General features: G+C 40.6%; 1 protein-coding gene across 1 annotated transcript in view; it reads right to left on the bottom strand.

Moving 5' to 3' along the window:
• Positions 1-4,652: 4,652 nt before the first annotated feature.
• LOC145396828 (uncharacterized) overlaps positions 4,653-19,716 on the bottom strand; it is a 111,746-nt gene continuing 96,682 nt past the window's right edge. The window contains exons 18-20 of the mRNA XM_080270113.1: positions 19,163-19,326; positions 5,770-5,962; positions 4,653-4,790 (exon numbers count right to left, since the gene is read on the bottom strand). Coding sequence (XP_080126239.1) covers positions 4,657-4,790; positions 5,770-5,962; positions 19,163-19,326 — 491 coding nt within the window. The 3' untranslated portion in view covers positions 4,653-4,656. The remainder of the gene's footprint in view (positions 4,791-5,769; positions 5,963-19,162; positions 19,327-19,716) is intronic.

A 19,716-nucleotide genomic window follows, 5' to 3' on the forward strand; every position in this document is an offset into this window, starting at 1 on the left:
GGATGAACACATCCTAAGTGAGCAGTTCCTGTTCATTCTGATTATATATGAAAATCTTTGGGAACATAATGTGAACAAGAGTTAAACCTACCTTCAAAGAAGAGGCAGTTTACAATTTCAGTAGATTTTTACAGCCATCGTGAAGTTCAAGCAGCAGCCGACATAACCCCCTGGTTCCAGGCAACACCCTTTTTAATATATTCTTGTAGCTATCGTATGAATTTATCAAGCTTAGGAAAGGCTTCTTGTATTGAAGGGGTTTATTAAGGCTGTGTCAAACCCTCCAGTTCACAGTCTTACTAAACTGAATTAAATTATCAGAAGTTGGCAAGAATATAATGAAAAAGTTATCACTGGGTTCAGTGGATTTAAACAGTGTTCCTGATACATACTGTAGGATCTTGTTTGATTTTTAACAAAGTGAAATCAAGAGTACCAAGAAAAAAATAAAAACAACATACTTCTTTATTGCTACATATCCACATACTCAGATACACGTAGAAAAAAAGAAAGGTTACCTTACATCTTAAGATATCCATAGAGTTGTACTACAGTGGTATACAAGCAGTCCTCATTGAGGAGTCTAAAAAGTAGAGGGGGAGAGGGAGAGAGAGAGAGAGTGTGTGTGTGTTCAAAGCACACATATCTGATACTAAAGCAACAAAGCGATGGATAATAAACATCTCTGAAAATAACTGACAGGTGTTTATCGATTGGCAATTTAATAATAAAAAAATGTTGATAGGACTGCTGGTATTAATGTACAGTTTATGGTGGTCCTAAAAGCTATAGGAACTGTACTGGAAAATGTAAAGTGGTACTGAGAAAAGGAGAACATTAAGAATAAATCACAACAACTTAGGAAAGACAAACATTACATTTTAACACCAGGAAATTAATGGATTCCCGACTTTCAAATACACCCCTAAATATTCCTTCATTACCTGAATATTGTACAGCTGTACTATACTTAAAATCATTTCAACCATTCCCAGGGACAATATTTATGTCCATAAGAAAGTTTATATATGCATACTTCACGTAGACAACTATCAGACACTTCACAATCAACTAAGTGAATTTAAAAAAAAAAAAAAAAATGACTAGTCAACCATTATGGAGACTTGCTTAGTGTAAAAATTGGTTAGGATCCTTTATATATATGACCCAAGGCAACAGAGTGCAGTGAGAGAGGAGTCTTTGGGAGTCTGTGGGTCTTACTCTCTTGGGCATAGTAGGCTTTGTAGCACCTCTTCTCTAGTTACTACTTTTGAATACAGTATTACACCCTTTCTCTTGCATTTATATGTCTCTAACCCATTCAGTCCATTTATTTATTTTTTGTTACTGTATATTCTTGCTGTCTCCAGACAGTTTTATTCAGCCTTCAAGGGACTTCTTAAAACTGGAGAGGTTAGATATATCATTTATATTACTATTATTATTTATGAGAGGTTCAGTCTCATCTTAAACATCAGGACCAGTTTTCTTAGTCCTGGGCTTTTACGTTCCTCATGGGGCAACATAGGATTGGATGATGGATGGATGGATTTATGAGGTCCTTCTTGTGTTGAATAATACAGTACTTTGGGAGTGTTTTGAGTAAAATTGAAAAATATAGGTAACAAAAAATCAGAGTGAAGGGTAGGTTAATACTAATACTGGTTGAGTAAATAACAAACGAGAATGTTAACCTGCCATATGTCAAATATACTAATAAAGAGGAAATGCTAGGAAGCATTCTGAACTGATGAGAATATGATTTAGTACATGAACTACAGTACGGTAACTGACTGTGATGTAATGATACTGGCGCTTGAAGAATGGCAGAATAATTGGTGTTGATTAATTATATGAATAAACAGTACTGTGTTTATAGTGTACTGGATTTTGCTATTGAGGATTCTAAAATACTGTACTAATAGATGGTATATAAAATATAATAGTTTTGTTGTGCTTCATGACATTTGTTGTTATTGTAGCCAGAGGCTCATCAGGACATGAACTCAGTGAACTGCAGGCTGAAGTACTAAGGCACTTTGCTGTAGAGCTGTGACCTGTCAGGTCCTCTTATTGAACATGGATAGATGATTCCTATACAAGTAATGCTGTCACTTGGATGCTGTTTGCCTTTAATCACATACAGTGTGATCTACTGTAGGGGCAGCAACAAGGATGTTGTTATTACTTAGTAAAACTGATACAATAACAGCCAATTCCATTTTACTTCCTTTGAGGTGTAGTGGCCCGAGGTTAGACTTCTGCTTAGGGCTATATAATCTATCTAGGTCTAGCTGGGGGGAATAATCCCTATCCCTTCTATAGTTCAGTACAATACGTGTAAGTGGTGATGACCAGCCTACTTCCCTTAGCGACATTACATGGTCAAAAAACCTCCAGTCACCTCAGAGGGATCAATCTTATTGCAGGTTGTCACCTCAGCTTAGGTTTTCTAACCTGTACATCACCAGAAACTAACAACACATAACATTAATTTCTATTGATATCTCCCCTTTACATACAGGATTTCTAGCTGCATTAATGCACTCATAATCTGTTGTGTTTCAAGACTAATTGGATCATTGAATCTAGGCAGTGTGCTGTTTATTCTTACTGCTATCAGACAATTTAATTTAGCCTGACCTTTAACCCATGGTAGTGTATTTCTATTTTTATTCTCTCTACCACCAGACAGATTTATTAAAATTAAGACACCTCAAATACTGAAAGGATTAAAGAAGGCTATGTTTAACTTCTGCAGTTTGAAAAGTCTCCTAAACTAAATAAAGTACTGTTAGTAACAGCATGAATAACATATTTTACTGGAGGTTACAGTGTGTCATCAGAATGATGTGGTTGAGAGCTCCCTAATAATGAAAAAGTTGATGAAAGGCATTATCTAATTCATCCCTTCTGAAAAGTCTCCTCAAAGCTGAATACAGTCATCTGGAGCTAACAAGAATAATTTAGAAAATATCACTAAATTGGAGGGATTAATGGGCAGTGAAAGGTGGTATTATTTTGGGCAATCCTTATTATAGTGATCCCTTGGTTGTCACACACATTTGGTACCATGCCTGGCGTCTGATAACGGAAGCACAGAGCCCATGGACTTGAACTTTACTGGTACCAGGCACCCCACTTGACAACTGAAATTTTCCATTTTACATCAATTTAAACCCACAGATTATTGTACGTACATACTGTTATGATAACCAGAAACGCACAAAAGCATGGTTAAGTTAATAGAAAATGATGAAAAGGACACAATAAAGAAGAAACACATACCATATAGAGACCTGAGATGAGCTTGAGGTAAGGGGTTTTGAGTCAACGGGGTGGTGAGTTAATGGTTTTCACCACCTGGGATTAACTCTTGAGTAGGGACTTAACTTTTAATCCATCAGAAGCTACAGGTTTTGCACCATCATTATTGACAAAGACCAGCTCACGTGTGTAATAACAAAGTTTTTTAGCCAAAATGTGCGCAATAACAGCAGAAGTGCAGATTTTTTTTCTAACAGTGATAATGAACTGTAACCAAATGATTGATAACCATGGGATCACTGTACAGTATTAGAGTACTGTACAGTATATAGGTATTACTAAATCTAGTCCCAGAGTACAGTATATGTTGCCATACCAGTACTTAACCTTTTCAATCCACTGATGTACATTTATACTCTTGCTTTCAGCAGAGAAACCTCTCATTATCAGGAAGACCTCTCATAGTCACCAACTGAAGACCTCTCATAGTCACTGACAAAAGACATCTGTAGACCTCTCTTAGTCACTAACAGGAAGACCTCTTATAATCAAGGGGTTCATGGACATTCTAGCACAGTAGATTCTTATCACTGCCTTACAACAGGTCTCGGGTCTTGTTAAAACTGTTAAATCGTCTGGTGTTTGTGAGAATAAAGTAAAAACATAATTGGACTTAAGGGAGTAAGTCCTCTGGGAATACAGTATAAGCTGCTATGTTGCTTTTACAGACACTATCAATACACTTCTGTTGAATAGCTATGAGACTTTTAGATTGTAATCTGAAAAGTTCCTTAACTTAAAGATTATGTTGCTGGGTTAGAAAAGTCAGTGCTTTAAGTTTCATGATTAATTGCAGTAAAGTGTATTGGTGTGTCCACAGCTGTACACAAAACTTGGACAATATGCCCCATTTTATATTTAATAGTTGCCCACATCATCACAAATACTTACAGTAATGTACAATAGCTAGTAAATATTTTGTCTAGGCACAGTGTATTTTGTGGCAAACTAATAATGTGTTGTTGTTTGCAATATGATGCTGTTGGTGGTATTTTGTTCAAAGGTATGTGCATAATTGTACTTTGTGTTATATATATATTTTTTTTTTCACTAAAGATTTTACTTTTTTTTCATTTTCCTCTAATAATAATAACATGTTCAGTATATTATTTGAGAGAAGTGAAGTTATTGAATCAGAAGTATGTTCAAAATGCCAGTACACTTCTTGTGCAGTAGTCCAGCTGTGATCCAGACGCTACTTCATCTCTGTCAAGTCTTGAACATTTGTGGTGTTTTTTGCCGTCTGTTTGCTTTGTGGTGTTACAGTACTGTTTATTGTATTGTGTTGATTTCTGGTGCTCATTTGCTTTGTGGTGATGTTGGTTCAGCTCACTGGCGTAGTAGATGGATGAGTGCCATGGCTGCTACAAAGAAGAGTGAGGCAGCACCTCCACATGCTCCACAGGTGATGCCTTCATGGGATAGTTGAAACTCGATCTGGTTTGGATACTGGCACCGATCATCTGCTCGGAAAGATTTACAAGTTAGTTTATTTGTGGCCACAGGTACCGTTGTTTCATCTTAGGTCCTACCATGACCTCCTGTTGGACGAAAAGCATTTAGCTACAATAATGTATCTATCAATCTATCTGTCCATTGACAGACACCTTAATCCTGTAAGGGGTGGCCACAAACAAATAGCCTCCATGTTGCCCTGTTCTCTGCCATTTCATTGCCCTTCCCCCAGCTCATACCCCTATCTCTCATATACCTCTCCACTCCATTCCTCATGTAATACAGGGTGAGGCAAAAGTCTCCATACAAACATTGGCTATTCCACAACGCCTGGATTGGATGCCACAGCCGTGTAGTGGCCTCCACAGTCACTAGACCTCACACCTTTAGACTTTTACCTCTGGGGGCACCTCAAGGATTTGAGCACTTTGTTAATATTATTAATTAGTTGGAGTTGTAAATAAAATGCTTGTATGATTGTATGGAAACTTTTGCCTCACCCAGTATAATATAGTAAAATAGTGAACAGATACTGACCAGGGTTGCAGTACTGGAATATGTTTCATTTGAAGCTCTGCAGCATTATAGGTGAAAGCCTCAGATATGTAATTAATAAAATGGATTGCCTGTACTACATTTACTTATGGTAGGTATTTTTGTAAACGATTTAGAGGATCTGGAACCAAGTTTTACCCTACTTAAATTTTAAATTGTTAATCATTAATCTTACATCATGGAGTTTATAGCACACTGCCTCATTAACTCTCAGTTAGAGCATAAAATTTATTTTTATTGATATTACCAAGTAGTTTTATTCATTTGAGGAGAGTGCTTTAGTAGCGAAGGGGATAGTGAAAGCTCTTATTTAACTCACCTGTAGTTCACAAAGTGTCACCTGAGCTGAATGATAAAGAAGTAGCAGAGTTAAAATGAAAATGCAGGCAACATCCTCAGGCTGAAGTGGTTAAGGTAATTTATAACACTTACCATTGCAGCTACTTCTGCTGGTAGAAGTGCCAGCGAGAGAGAGGTAAATAGGAGGGCACATGTCAATCCACCTGTCGCACAAGTACATGTACTTAATTTCCCCAGAGCTGCTTGCACAGATTCGGTCATTTACTCCTTCCTCTACCAGGGGGCTTTCACGACTGCTGCACAACTCCACATCCCCAGAGTCCACCTATCAGAAACAAATTAATGTGTAAAGTGGTAATAAACAAGGGTATGTGGATAATAAAAGAATCAGGTGCTATGTCGTTATAGTTCCTCCCCCCCCTGTCTCTCTCTCTCTCTCGTCCATAGTAAAATATAGTACAGAAATTTGCATTAAGTTCCATTCCTACCTGTAAGGCTGATTTAATTGTTACCGTGATGGACGGTATGAATTTTATGACAGAAAAGTTGTATACAGTATATTGGAACCTATTCCTGGCTTTTTAGAAGGACTACCTGAACAGTACTGAAGTTAGTTGTGAGAGGTGGTGACCAAGTTAGTGGGGGTCTGTTGTCCTAATGGATGTAAGTTTGATTCTTGGCTGGGACAGGAAACAGTTTAAGAATTGGAATTTCATTAAAACAACTTTAATGATCTATCATAAGACCCACCAAGATGTAAAAGTACCCCTGTTGATGCCAATACACCAGTCCTTTAAGAGAGAGCTTTAGCAAGTATTCAGTGTAGTTGGTGGGTATCAGCATCTAAGTTGTGACGTGTGAAGATGTCCAATATGAAGAAGACTGTTGGGCCTTGGGGAATGGAATGTTAAGCCTGTGCCCAGAGTCTGGTTAAAAAAAAAAAAAAAAAAAAAAAAAAAAAATAGAAGACCAGGAACTTTGTTCTCAGAAAGTGATTGTTCTCAGTTGTTATTGTTACTTTACATCTATTTCTCATCCATGTTGTGTTATATATAATGATACCCCTCACTTTATTCCCAGTTGGACAGGATCAAACTGGTGAAGTAATGAAACTTGTGGAAAAGTAGAACATGTTAATAATAAGAATGTGATATGTATTAAAATTCATCTTTCTCTAGCCTGTTTTTGTGTCATTGTTTTGTTTATAAATGTCCCAACATGTTTGCATGTGTTGACCTTGGTCTCCTAATGGCAGCTTTCTATGTTGCTCAATCTCCAACAGTCTCTCTATTCAGTCCTTCATCCTGGAGATCACACTGTATGACCTCGTCCCAAGTTTTTTTCGGTCTGTCATTTAACTCTACCCTCAGTGGTCATACCTATTACCATCCATGATTGCCTGTCATCCTCCATCCTCACCACATGCTCAAACCATCTCAATCAACTCATCACAACACTAGTACATTCAGGGCCCCATCTTTGCACACAACTCTTCATTTGCAATCCTAACCACCCAGAACTGACATTCAAGAATGTACGACACATCCATCTGATCATTTTCATCTGTGTTTGAGCATAAGAATTTTTCTTCTTTACTGCATTACACTCCAAATACATGCTGCATACACAGACCTCTTAGCACAGAGGGAGTGCTCTCCATGTCAGGAGAGGCAAACCTCGTACCAACTGCTCTTTACTCTTGCTGTCAAGCTAGCTCCAGCCCCACCCCCAGCACATATCATGTCCCCTCAAATAGCACAACTTCACACACTCGAGACTTTCCAGTAAGATAATCTTTTTCCGCATCTTGCCATCTGTATGTTCTGCTTTACATGTGCACACTCAGAATCAGCATTGTTTTGCAGCCCACCTCAAATACCACTACATCTCTCCATGCACAACATGTCACAAACACTAAACAAAAATGGAGTTGTTTCAAACACGATAGTGGCTAATTGCACATGGCCATTCTTCTGCTATGACAGTATCACCATATGCCATAGATATCACGACTTGCTCTGTTCACTTTTATTTCAAACCCTTGTACAGCATCCCACTCCACCTCTCCACTTCCTAAATCTTTCCTCTGTTACCCTCTCATTCACAGTGATCAGAACTGTCATCAGAATATGATAACCACCTAGGGGAGTTTATTTCTGGTCACATAAGAAAGCATCAAGCACCATGATAAACTATCTATCTACCTATCTATTGCCAGAAGCCTCAATCCCATTTGGGGTGGTCACAAACAAATCGCCTCCACGTCACCCTGTCCCCGGCCATTTCACTGCCCTGCTCCCAACTCACACCCCCCCTCTCTCATATACCTCTCCACCCCATCCCTCCATCTCATCCTCAGCCTCCCCCTCCCTCTCCCCCCCTCCACCTCACTCACATATACTCTGTTCGTCAGTCTTTCATCATGTGATAAACAAAGATGCATAAAACTGACCCTTGATGCACACCAGCATTCAAGGAAAATTCATTAATCAAACCTCCATTCACTCTAATCTGGATGCTAGCACCCTTATACAGTGCCACAACCACTCTAACTGGCCAGTCCTCAGTTCCAAGCTTTCCCCTTGCCCTTGTTGCCACCTCCCTGGCCACTCTGTCACAAACCTTCTCCAAGCTAACAAAAACAGTACATCTCTCTCTCCCTTCCTGTACAGTACATTTTTCCTGAAGCACCATGTTTCTTCTGCATCTCCAGAGGCCTTCAGCATCTCAGCAGTCAACCCAGACACACAGGCGGCCTTCCCCAGCTGCAGTCTGTTGATTGCCTTTGCATTGGTACAAGTGTCAATTGAAGGCCAAGGACCAAACACTGGCTGCCATCTCCAAACTTTCTGTGTTTCAGTCAAATTTCTTAGTCAGCAGTTAGTTGTAATGTTCTCTCCAAGCATCGTTAACCTTTGCCAAGCTGCAGACCTCAAATGAAGCATGGGAAGGTCTGCAGAGGCTAGCCTGCTTGCCTCATATGAGGTACAATTTACATTTGTTATAAGACAGTGACTCATGGGAAGTAAACTGCCTTACAAAGAAAATACCCGCCAGGTGTGAAGACTCCTACTATCCACCACTGTTTTTTCATCATTCATCATACACTGCTCATCTATGATATCCCAGTTTCCTCTTGACATCTGCTTAGTCACCTTAAATACCATGTTCCTCCTTGTAGCATTATATTTGCTATCTAGGAAAAGTCACTGAAATGCAGATTTTGCCCTGAATACAGTACCTCCTTTCTGGCTTTACGTTGGAAGCCAAGTATTCTTGTACTACGACACATTTTCCATTCCCTCTTTAACTGCTGCTTCCACTCCTTCATCTCACCACCACATTACATCTTGGTGGGTCTCTTGTCTAACCACATACTAAATTAGTAACTCAAAAGATTGTTCTTGGGAGCAATGTACTGGTCATTTACATTTCTGTCTGTGGTCCTGTGCTCAGTCACCGCTCTGCTTGTCAGTCCACAGAAGGCTTCCCTTGCAGCTGGGTTCTCCAACTTCCATATTTTTCTGCTTGGTACACAGGTCCTTTTCTTACCACGTCATGTAGTAGTAATTTATTTTTCTTCACACACTGTGCCCTTTACAACCTTCGCATCCTTCACTAGCCTCCTGTTGGACCCCGACCAGGCAACAGTCGATCTCTCTATTATAACCTCTAGACTCAAACATTTTCAGTTAATAATAATAATAATAATCTGGTCTTTTGTTCTCAAAATCACCAGTTCTTCCATTAGGAATACTGTACACTCACACTCGACATGTATACATTACTGTATTTTTGTACAAGAATTGTGACATCTCTCGTATACATTACAAACTTCATCAGTAAGAGAGAGAGAGAGAGAGAAAGTGACAATAATTAAACCCCATAATTGTGTCACAGTGCCTCTCTTCAGATTGTAGCATTTTGAAAAGAGAAAGCCTTTTAGCAGTCACTTAAGGGATTCAACAGAAGAGTGTTGTCTCGGGTAATGGCAATCTGTTATATAACCTAGTGGCTCTATACACAAAAGAACAATCAGAGAGAGATAACTGGTGGATGGCTCCAGGCTCATCAAGATGCAAGGAATCATTTTCACTATGTACCATCACGCATGGGCATGTCGATGGGAATTTTAACAATTCAGCAAGATACTTCAGTTCACTAAACTTTAGAACCTTGAATGTTATAAGACACAGTTTGATTGCAGTTCTAGCCTATACTGGTAACCAATGCAGTTCAGTTAGGAACGGGATAGTCGAGGTTTTTTGGGGGAGACCTAAGATAAGCCTTGCTGTCCTGCTCAACACAGACTGAACTTTTGTTAGTACTATATTATTTGGAAGGCCAATTCACAGTGAATTACAATAAGCAACACGAGACAAGACCACTGCATGGAACAGTGTTAGGAGGCAATGTCTGTTCAGGAATTTTCTCACAGAGTACATATTTCTGATATGCAAGTTACACCCTCTTAACAACTTAAGTACAGTAATATGTTCTTTGTAATATAACTTTGAATTAAAATTAACACTTGGATTTCGAGCAGAACTGACTGGATGAAGCTGTGACACACCAGTGTTCAAAGCCAGGGCATTTTCAGCATTGTCGGCCCTTCTATTTCCTCAGATGATGATGATCTCAGTTTTACCATCATCTAGCTTAAGTTTCCTCCTTGCCATGCAAATCAGACATCAGAGATTTAAACTTAGTATTGTTAATAACTGACATCTTAACATAGAGCTGAATGTCATCAGCATAAAAATGGTAAGACACATTGTGAGCATCTGGTAAAGGTGAAAAACTAGTTGTGTAGATTGTAAATAGAATTTGATCCAAAACTAATCCTTGAGGGACTCCAAACAGAAAGGGAGCAGAATCAGCCAGCGTAAACAACAGTAACTCTCTGAGACCTGTCTGACAGATATGACATAAGAAGAGAAAGATCACTGTCCTGAACACCATAAAATTACAGATCATCCAACAATATGATGTGTCAAAAGCTGCAGACAGATCCAACAGAACTTAAGAGAGAGATGACATCTCACTACTGTACAGGTGTTTACCACTAAGTCACTGTGAATCCGTGTAAATGCAGTTTCAATTGAATGGTATTTTCTTTATGCTGATTGAACAACAGGAGCAACTGTTATGTTCCAGTAGTGGTAAGAGTTGATCAAGTACGCCTCAGTAATGTTAGATAAGAAATACTGAGACGGGACAATAATTTGTCGTGCTCTCGACATCAAGGCTGGGTTTCTCGAGTATTGGCGTAAGCAAGGGACATTTCTCAGACTGCAAAAAATTGCTTCCTAAGAAGCATCTACAGTATGTATTATATTGCAGATAAAGTCTGCTGCATGCTTGTACACATCAGGCAATTGTGACGTACGGATTGAGTGGGCAAAATGCTTTGTTAAGTTCTCCGATGTAACATTTGACTTCAGTTACATCCAGCAGATGAAATGTTGAAAGCAAATGACTCCCTGTGCTCTGTGCTTAGAAGTCAATTGAGTACACTTCACTAGAAGAACTGTTGGCTAAATCATTCCTTATGCGAGATATCTGAGTTGAAAAAATGGAGCAAAATCAGAATCCAATTAGGCATTGGATACGAAATTTGGGATAACAATTGCATTCCTCCAACCAACCAAATTGTTCACAACTGCAGTTTTGTGTGTGTGTGTGTGTGTGTGTGTGTGTGTGTGTGTGTGTGTGTGTGTGTGTGTGTGTGTGTGTGTGTGTGTCACCACCACATGAATTAACTTTGTTTTGATAATACAGTACCTTGCCATTTGGGCTTTTACTGTGTGAACAATTATTCTCACAGAAACATAATGCAAATGAGTTAATTTGGTCTGTTGCAATGCGAGTCATATTCTGCCTTTCTTTGTTGTCTGCGCAAAGAACTAATGGAGGGACCATACCATGTAGAATTATCATGTACAAGGATTGTTTTTGCTACCTCAGGATAATAATGGTCAGTAATTGACCTAAGCTCATTGCTATATATATCAGCCAAATCATCAGAGGAATGATTTGAGGAATCGGTGCGGTTTAAATGCTGATTAGTTTCAAGATACCGAATGGCGGTCAATGTTCCCGTAATTTCTGAACTAGATGGCCTTTTTATAGGACGTGAGTTTTGGGATATCAAAATTCAAAGTGATCAGAGCATGGTCAGAGATGAGAGGGTCAGCTGAGTCAACCTCCACATCATATATGCACTTGAAACCAGCAGGGGACAAGATCAAGTCAAGGATGTGTCCCGAGACGTGAGTTGGATCACTCACATGATTGAAAAAATCAATCTGGTTGATCAGCTTAAGGAAATCTGAAGAAAATGATTTTGACTACAGACTGTCAGCCCAATATCTGAAATCACCACAAACAAGAATTCCTCCAAATTTAAGAGAAAGTACTTTGCAAAACTGCCCAAACTCCTCCATAAAACCTCAATCTGTGACTGGATTACCAGGTTGACAAACAACTGAGATTCTGATGGCTTTCTGATGGAAATTCATTAATCTATCTATCTATCTATCTATTGCCAGATGCCTCAATCCCGTTTGGGGTGGCCACAAACAAATCGCCTCCAAGTCGCCCTGTCCCCCGCCATTTCACTGCCCTGCTCCCAACTCACACCCCCCTCTCTCATATACCTCTCCACCCCATCCCTCCATCTCATCCTCAGCCTCCCCCTCCCTCTTCCCCCCTCCACCTCACTCACATACACTCTCTTCGTCAGTCTTTCACCCTCCATCCTCTCCACATGGCCAAACCACCTCAGTGTGTTCCTCATAACGCTTCCTATCACATCCACATCCACACACAACGCTCCTTTATATCCTCATTCGTCAGCCTGTCTCTCCACGTGACTCCACAGGCTTCTCTTAACCCTTTAACCGCGGGTGTCATTCCAGAATGACGTTGCAAAAACTGGACCAAACCGCGGGTGTCATTCTCGAATGTTTGTGAATATTTTGAATACCCCGCGTTTTTTCCGTGCGCCAATTGTTTCAAGGGAGAGTAGCTATTAAGTTCTTTCACTCCAGCCAACCCCCACCTCCCTCTTCCCCCCCCTGGGGCCCCACCTCCCACCCCCTGGGCCCCCCACCCCACCCCTGACCAAGCACGCATCAGTATCTGTCCAGCTGTGTGAGTGACAACACATGCTGATGTGGCAGTGAAGTGCAGGCAATTACAGTGCCTTTTACCTGTCTCAGTGAACACAGAATGGGTGTTTATCGTATGTGCAGTGTTCATATATGTTTACAGTATTATTATCAGAATGTGATTGGCATTTGGTAATGGTGTGTGAACGAAAAATAGTGATTACAACACCGCTGATGTGGCAGTGAAGTGCAGGCAATTACAGTGCCTTTTACCTGCCTCAGTGAACACAGAGTGGGTGTTTATCGTATGTGCAGTGTTCATATATGTTTATAGTATTATTATCAGAATGAGGTTGGCATTTGGTAATGGTGTGTGAGCGAAAAATAGTGATTACAACACCGCTGATGTGGCAGTGAAGTGCGGGTAATTACAGTGCCTTTTACCTGCCTCAGTGAACACAGAGTGGGTGTTTATCGTATGTGCAGTGTTCATATATGTTTATAGTATTATTATCAGAATGAGGTTGGCATTTGGTAATGGTGTATGAGCGAAGGTAATGGTGTGTGAGCGAAAAATAGTGATTTTACACCCCTCACTTCTAACAGCACTGCCCGTCCTGTGAAAGTCAACAAAGTCATGAAACCTACATCAATGGAAAGCTGAAGGTTAGTACTTTCTAATGGTACCTTATTTTTTTTCTCTAGCTTTATTCTGTGCAGAGTTATTAAGGTTTAAAGGTTTGTTAACATTTGGCTGAAACCCCCGCGGGAGAGGACAGTCAGACCAAAACAGTACCCACGGTTAAAGGGTTAAATAACTCATTTCCACTGCTCTCACTCTTGACTTGTGTCCTTCCAACAATGTCCATGCTTCACTTCCGTACGTTAGAGTTGGTATCACAATACTGTACTGTCATGTAGTAGCTTTTTCACTTCCATGCTCACTTCCCTGTTTCTTATCACTGCTTTCAAAGAACCAGCAACCTCTCCTCCCTGCTGTACCCTTTCAAGCACTTCACCCTCCAAACCTCCATCCTTACTCATCACACTACCCAAGTACTTAAACGTACTCACATTTTCCAATTCCTCACCATCCAACCTCGCGGTACATTCACTAACTTCACCTCTCTCAAAGACCATCACTTTACTCTTCCCTACATTCACCTTTAGATTCCGTTTCTTACACACTCTCTCAAACTCATCCACCAAGCCTTGCAGCTCCCCTTCGTCTTCACTCAACAACACAGTATCGTCTGCAAACAACAGTACAGGGAGTTTCCAAACACTATCCTCTCTCACCAGGGCCACTCCAACATCCACTACCCTACCTTGTACCTCTTTTATTACCCCATCCATGTACAGATTGAACAACCATGGAGACATGACACATCCCTGTTTTAAACCAACTTTCAAAGAGAAAAATTCACTTAGTTCACCATCCACACGCACTGCAGCCTTTGCACCATCGTACATACTCTTCACAGCATTCAACAACTTCCCATCTACTCCATATATTCTTAACACTTTCCACAATCCTTGTCTATCCACCCTGTCATATACTTTCTCCAAATCCATGAAAGCTGCATACAACTTCTTTCCCTTCTCTAGAAACTTTTCCACTAAAGATCTAAGAATGAATATCTGATCTACACAACCTCTTCCCTTCCTAAAGCCTCCCTGTTCTTCTCCAACTAATTTCTCTGTTCTTTCTCTAACTCTGTCTATAAGTATCCTACCATACACTTTTCCTATTATACTAAGAAGACAAATGCCCCTATGATTACCACACACTTCTTTTTCCCCTTTTCCTTTGTACAAGGGAATAATTATACCTGACTTCCAATCCTCCGGGACTCTACCTTCCTCCCAGGCCAATCTGCACATCTTCCACATCCATTCTACTACTATCTCTCCCCCATGCTTCAGCATTTCACCACACACACCATCAATTCCTTGGGCTCTCCCCGATTTAACTTTCTTCATTGCTTCCACAACTTCTATCCTACTGATTTCTTCCTGTCTTCTCACCTCCCTCCTTCTCCCAGCCATTCCCCAGCCACTTATACTCGCATTACTTCCATCCTCTACGTTCAACAATTCCTTAAAGTGTTCTCTCCATCTGTTCACTTTTTCTCCCTTCTCCACTAGTAATCTACCATTTTTATCTTTCACTCCCCTGCTAACTTCACTTCCACCCTGTCTTACTCTTTTCACTTCTCTCCAGAACATTTTCTTACAGTCCCTCCACTTTACACTCAAATTCCTTCCAAATTCCTCATCCACTCTCTTCTTACTCTCTCTTACTAATCTTTTCACCTCTCTCTTTCTTGCCACATATAACTCTCTCTTCCGCCTCTCAACTTCTTCCACGCCCCTGTGTTTCATCCATTCATTGTATGCTTACATCTTTTGTGCCACAGCCTGTTTCATCTCTTCAGTCCACCACGCTGTTCCTTGCACCCCCCTCTGTCTTCTCTTCCTTCCACACACCACATCACATGCTGCACATATTTCTTCTGTAAATATCTTACACACACCTTCCACGTCTCCCATCTGCTCCAATTCATATTTGCCCAATCGTTCCTCCACTTCTCTCTTATACTCTGCCTTTGTCTCATCCTCTTGTAACCTTTCCACTCTCCTTGCAACTACTCCTTCCTCTTGTCTTTCCCTTCTTCTATTCCTCCATCTTACTTGCATTCTAATTCTGGCCACCACCTAGTAGTGGTCAGAAAGTCCACTCCCCCAACCTCTATACACTCTTGCATCCTTTACACATCTTCGCATCCTTTCATCCACACACACATAATCAATCATTGCCTTCCTTTCATTCAGTTCACCACCCACCCTTCTCATCACTCGCCATGTATATCTGTGGATCATTTTATGCCTGAAGAGGGTATTGGCTATCACCAACCCCCTCCCAGCACAAATGTCCACTAACGCACTCCCATTCTCATCTATCTCAGCAGGCACACCCCACTCACCAACTGTTCCATCCACTTTCACATTCCCAATTCATTAATACTTCTATAAATTTAAATTAAGATGTGGTCAGGTTAAATTCTATGAAAGAAACATTTGCAATTTTTTTTTTTTTTTTTTATGCAAGAAAGAAGGAACCACAGGCCAGGAGCCCACAAACCGTCCCTTCAAAAAAAAAAGAGAGAGCCTAATTCAAGATCCGTTCATATCGAGATGCCTGGACACACAGCATTTGAAAGACTGGAGATCATAGGAAGTAGGAAATTCAGAAGGAGACACTTCCAGAGTTGACCAGTTGCATAAATGAAGGCCTGGGAGTAACGGTTAACTCTTGCATTAGAGAGTTGGACAGAAAAGGGATGACAGTTTGTTGCTAGACATGTGCTATGCACCTGTCGTAGTGGTGGAGGGATGCAAGCAGACAGTTCAGAGGAGCAGTGACCATGGAAGTAGTGATAGAAAAGAGATAAAGATGCAACAGTGTGGCGAAGAGACAGAGATTGAAAGGAGCCAGTAAGAGGAGGAGGGTTGATATGACGAAAAGCCTTTGACTCCACCCTGTTAAGAAGAGCTGTATGCGGGAAGCTTCCCCATGCATGAGAGTTGTACTCTAAATGGGCGAATAAAACCTGTGTATAAAGTCAACAACTGTGGCGGGGTAAAGAAGGTATGGAGTCGGCTTAGCACGCCTAATCTCTTGGGAGCAGATTTTACAAGAGTTGCAATATGATCTTTCCAAGATAAGTCCCGAGTGAATGAAACCCCAAACATGTTCAAGGATGATGCAGGATTAGGCTGAATATTATTAAACATTAGTGGGTACTCCTGTGGAAGGTTGTGTCAGGCTGACTGGTGTAAAAACTGAGTTTTTACACCTATCAGCCCAGCACAATCTGCCGAGCAGATGAGTGCTATACTTCCTCCTGATTAGTCAGTGTGGGAATACTTAGAATGTGTCTTAGGCAGTGCACTTCAAATAATATTAGTATCGGACTCATACAACCAGGCTTCAGTCAAGCACAAAATGTCAAGCTTGTGCTGATTTATAGTTTCATTAATAGAGTCTATCTTATTACGGATGGAACGAATATTAAGCAAAATATATGTACTGTACTGAGCTGTATATACCCATGCTAGATTCAGCATAATATGTATATGTACTGAGAAGTATATTTTACCCACTAATAGTATGTGTTACAACAGTTATATACAATTCTGTACATATATGATCCAATGATGAGCTTGATAGACAATGCATTTTCCTTCAGCAAAGTAAGGAACATCCTGTATGCCATACAGTGCATTACTGTAGCTCTCTAAACCATGCATTTTAAAAAATACATTGTATCCTTTCTAAGACTTAATTTGTGGCAGTGTTTTGTTCTATATACAGTTGGTAAAAATGTTTACAGTCAAGCCTATAATTGCTCCTGGAGTGTAGGGGCTTGAGACTTGGCTGCCACAGCTGAGAGCATTTGAAGGATAGGTGACAACTACCGTAAGATGGCTTGGCCATGTGGAGTAAATGCAGAGTGAGACACTTGTGGATAGGTGAGTGAAATGTGTGTTGGGGGGGGGAGGAGACTGAGGGTGAGGTAGAGGGACTGAGTGGAGTGGTATGTGAATGATGGCATAAGGTGGAAGGAGGGCAGCCTGATGGCACAGGACAGAGTGACATCAAAGTGATCTGCTCATAGCCACCCACTTTAAATTTAAGGCATCTTGTTATTGATGCATAGACAGAATTATGCTCCTGGAATGTTGTGCATGATAAAAAAATATCAGGGAACCTTTAGGATTTGAACTGTAGCACATACGCCGCAACACTTTTTGACCAGAGAGCTCTGCAACAAGATGCAGGGCATCTCAGAACTCCACCATTTAACCTCGTCACCATTTGTCCTGTGTTAAGTGAGGAGTTTAACCCCCAAATGCTGGGCTATTTTTAACGCAGTCACCTCACTTGGGGCAATTTCTCGGAGACTGCTGGAAATAGCTTGTTTTCAGACATTAATGTTTCAGAAAGTATAGCACTTAGGGAAATGAATGAGTAACCATTTTACTCAACAACTCTTCCTCTTGTGAATGAAAGTATCCCCAGGTCTGTAGGTCGTTGTGTTGATGAACAATGACGTGAGGAAGAGAACTAATTTCGGCTCGAGAGCAGGATGTTTTTGTGCGTCTTCCAGCGGCACTGACTGTGGCTTTGCTCTCAGTGTGATAACGTCTTCACTACTAGATAAACTAGGCACTGTTGCATCCAAGGCATGCCTTAAGGCACTATCAGAGCCCTTTTCTAGTATCCTTATAAATAGGCATGGCAGGGGTGGATGATGCAATTGGTTACAGATGGCGTGGATGGTATCAGACAAATAGGAACTTGAAGACATCATTGTCTATCTATCTATCTATTGCCAGACTCCTCAATCCTGTTTGGGGTGGCCACAAACAAATCGCCTCCAAGTCGCCCTGTCCCCCGCCATTTCACTGCCCTGCTCCCAACTCACACCCCCCTCTCTCATATACCTCTCCACCCCATCCCTCCATCTCATCCTTGGCCACCCCCTCTCTCTTCCCCCCTACACCTCACTCACATACACTCTCTTCGTCAGTCTTTCACCCTCCATCCTCTCCACATGGCCAAACCACCTCAGTGTGTTCCTCATAACGCTCCCTATCACATCCACATCAACACCACAACGCTCCTTTATATTCTCATCATTGTACACCTGACAAAAGCAAGGGACAAACTGACTCTTGCCTGTGTGCTCTAGAGGAACTCCCTCCCTACCCTTTGGTACCGAGATGAAATGGCAACCGGTTCAAATGGTGACGAAAAGACACTTACATGTATAACCACTATCGAGCAGCCATGTAACACCCCGATTGTGATGTGTATAGACGTTACCTGGCATTTAGGGGTTAAATGAACCCGCTGGAGCATTCAGATCTTTTTTCATTGCATTTTTACCATCTCTAGAGAACTTTATTCAGTTTAGGATAGACTCCTAAGACTGGAGGGGTTAAGTATAGTCTTAATACACCCCTGAGTGTATGAGACCTTTCCAAAAAGAATAAAATCCTGTGGTAGAAGCACAGACAAACTGAAAAATACATCACCTCAATTCAAGGGGTTAGCATTTAAACTTCTCCCTTGTGATCTGAAGTATATATTAGGTACAGTTGTTCCCAACAGAAAGTTTGGTGGTGAAATGCTGCTTTAAATAAAACATGAGATATGCTATATACTGCATCATTTTCGGTGCTAAAAGCTCAAAAGTTACAATTTTGTAACTGATTTCAGAGCAACTTAAAGTGAATCAAGACCAGCTTTAAGTGAGAAAGTTGCAAGTTCATCAGCAACTTAAAAGCAAAAACTTCAAGTCAGACAATTTTGAATTAATTTTTAATGCACTTTTACCACTTACCGTAAGCTTGACACTTTCTGAGAATCTGAAGGTTTTTGGCGAGATGCGGATGTAGGTTGTGAAGTTGGGAGAGACAAAACCCTCGTATTTGTGGGAACCCTCATTATACCCGGTGAAGTTCTGGTTGTTTGGGTCACAGGCAGGGTACACAAACATTGAGGGGACTAGATGGGGCAGAAAGTAAGTGTTAGTAGGCAAAATTGGTTGGGCTGGCTATACAGTACTCATTTCACATATAATAAACTTGTCTCAGATTTTTGTCACATCTCATCTTAGTGCCCATAGTTCAGTGATAGATAAGACAATACTCTGGCCCTGTATCCTCGGCATAGCACTGTATTATGACTAACGTTATTCTGTTGTTAATCTTTTGTTACAGCTCAGTATTCAAGATGGAGATTACAGTTTTAGGCCAAATTAAAGTGAGAACATTACATTCACTCCTCACTTAACACTTTTTCTGTGCCAGGGATATACTTGGATATTTTATTCAGGCTAAACCCAAACATTTTTATTTTGATATGGAATGTTCAAGCAGTCCAGTGGAATTTTCA

Source organism: Coenobita brevimanus, chromosome 39 (genome assembly GCF_032717465.1).
Source record: "Coenobita brevimanus isolate Jiangsu-jjx chromosome 39, ASM3271746v2, whole genome shotgun sequence".
NCBI classification, from domain to species: Eukaryota; Metazoa; Arthropoda; class Malacostraca; order Decapoda; family Coenobitidae; genus Coenobita; species Coenobita brevimanus.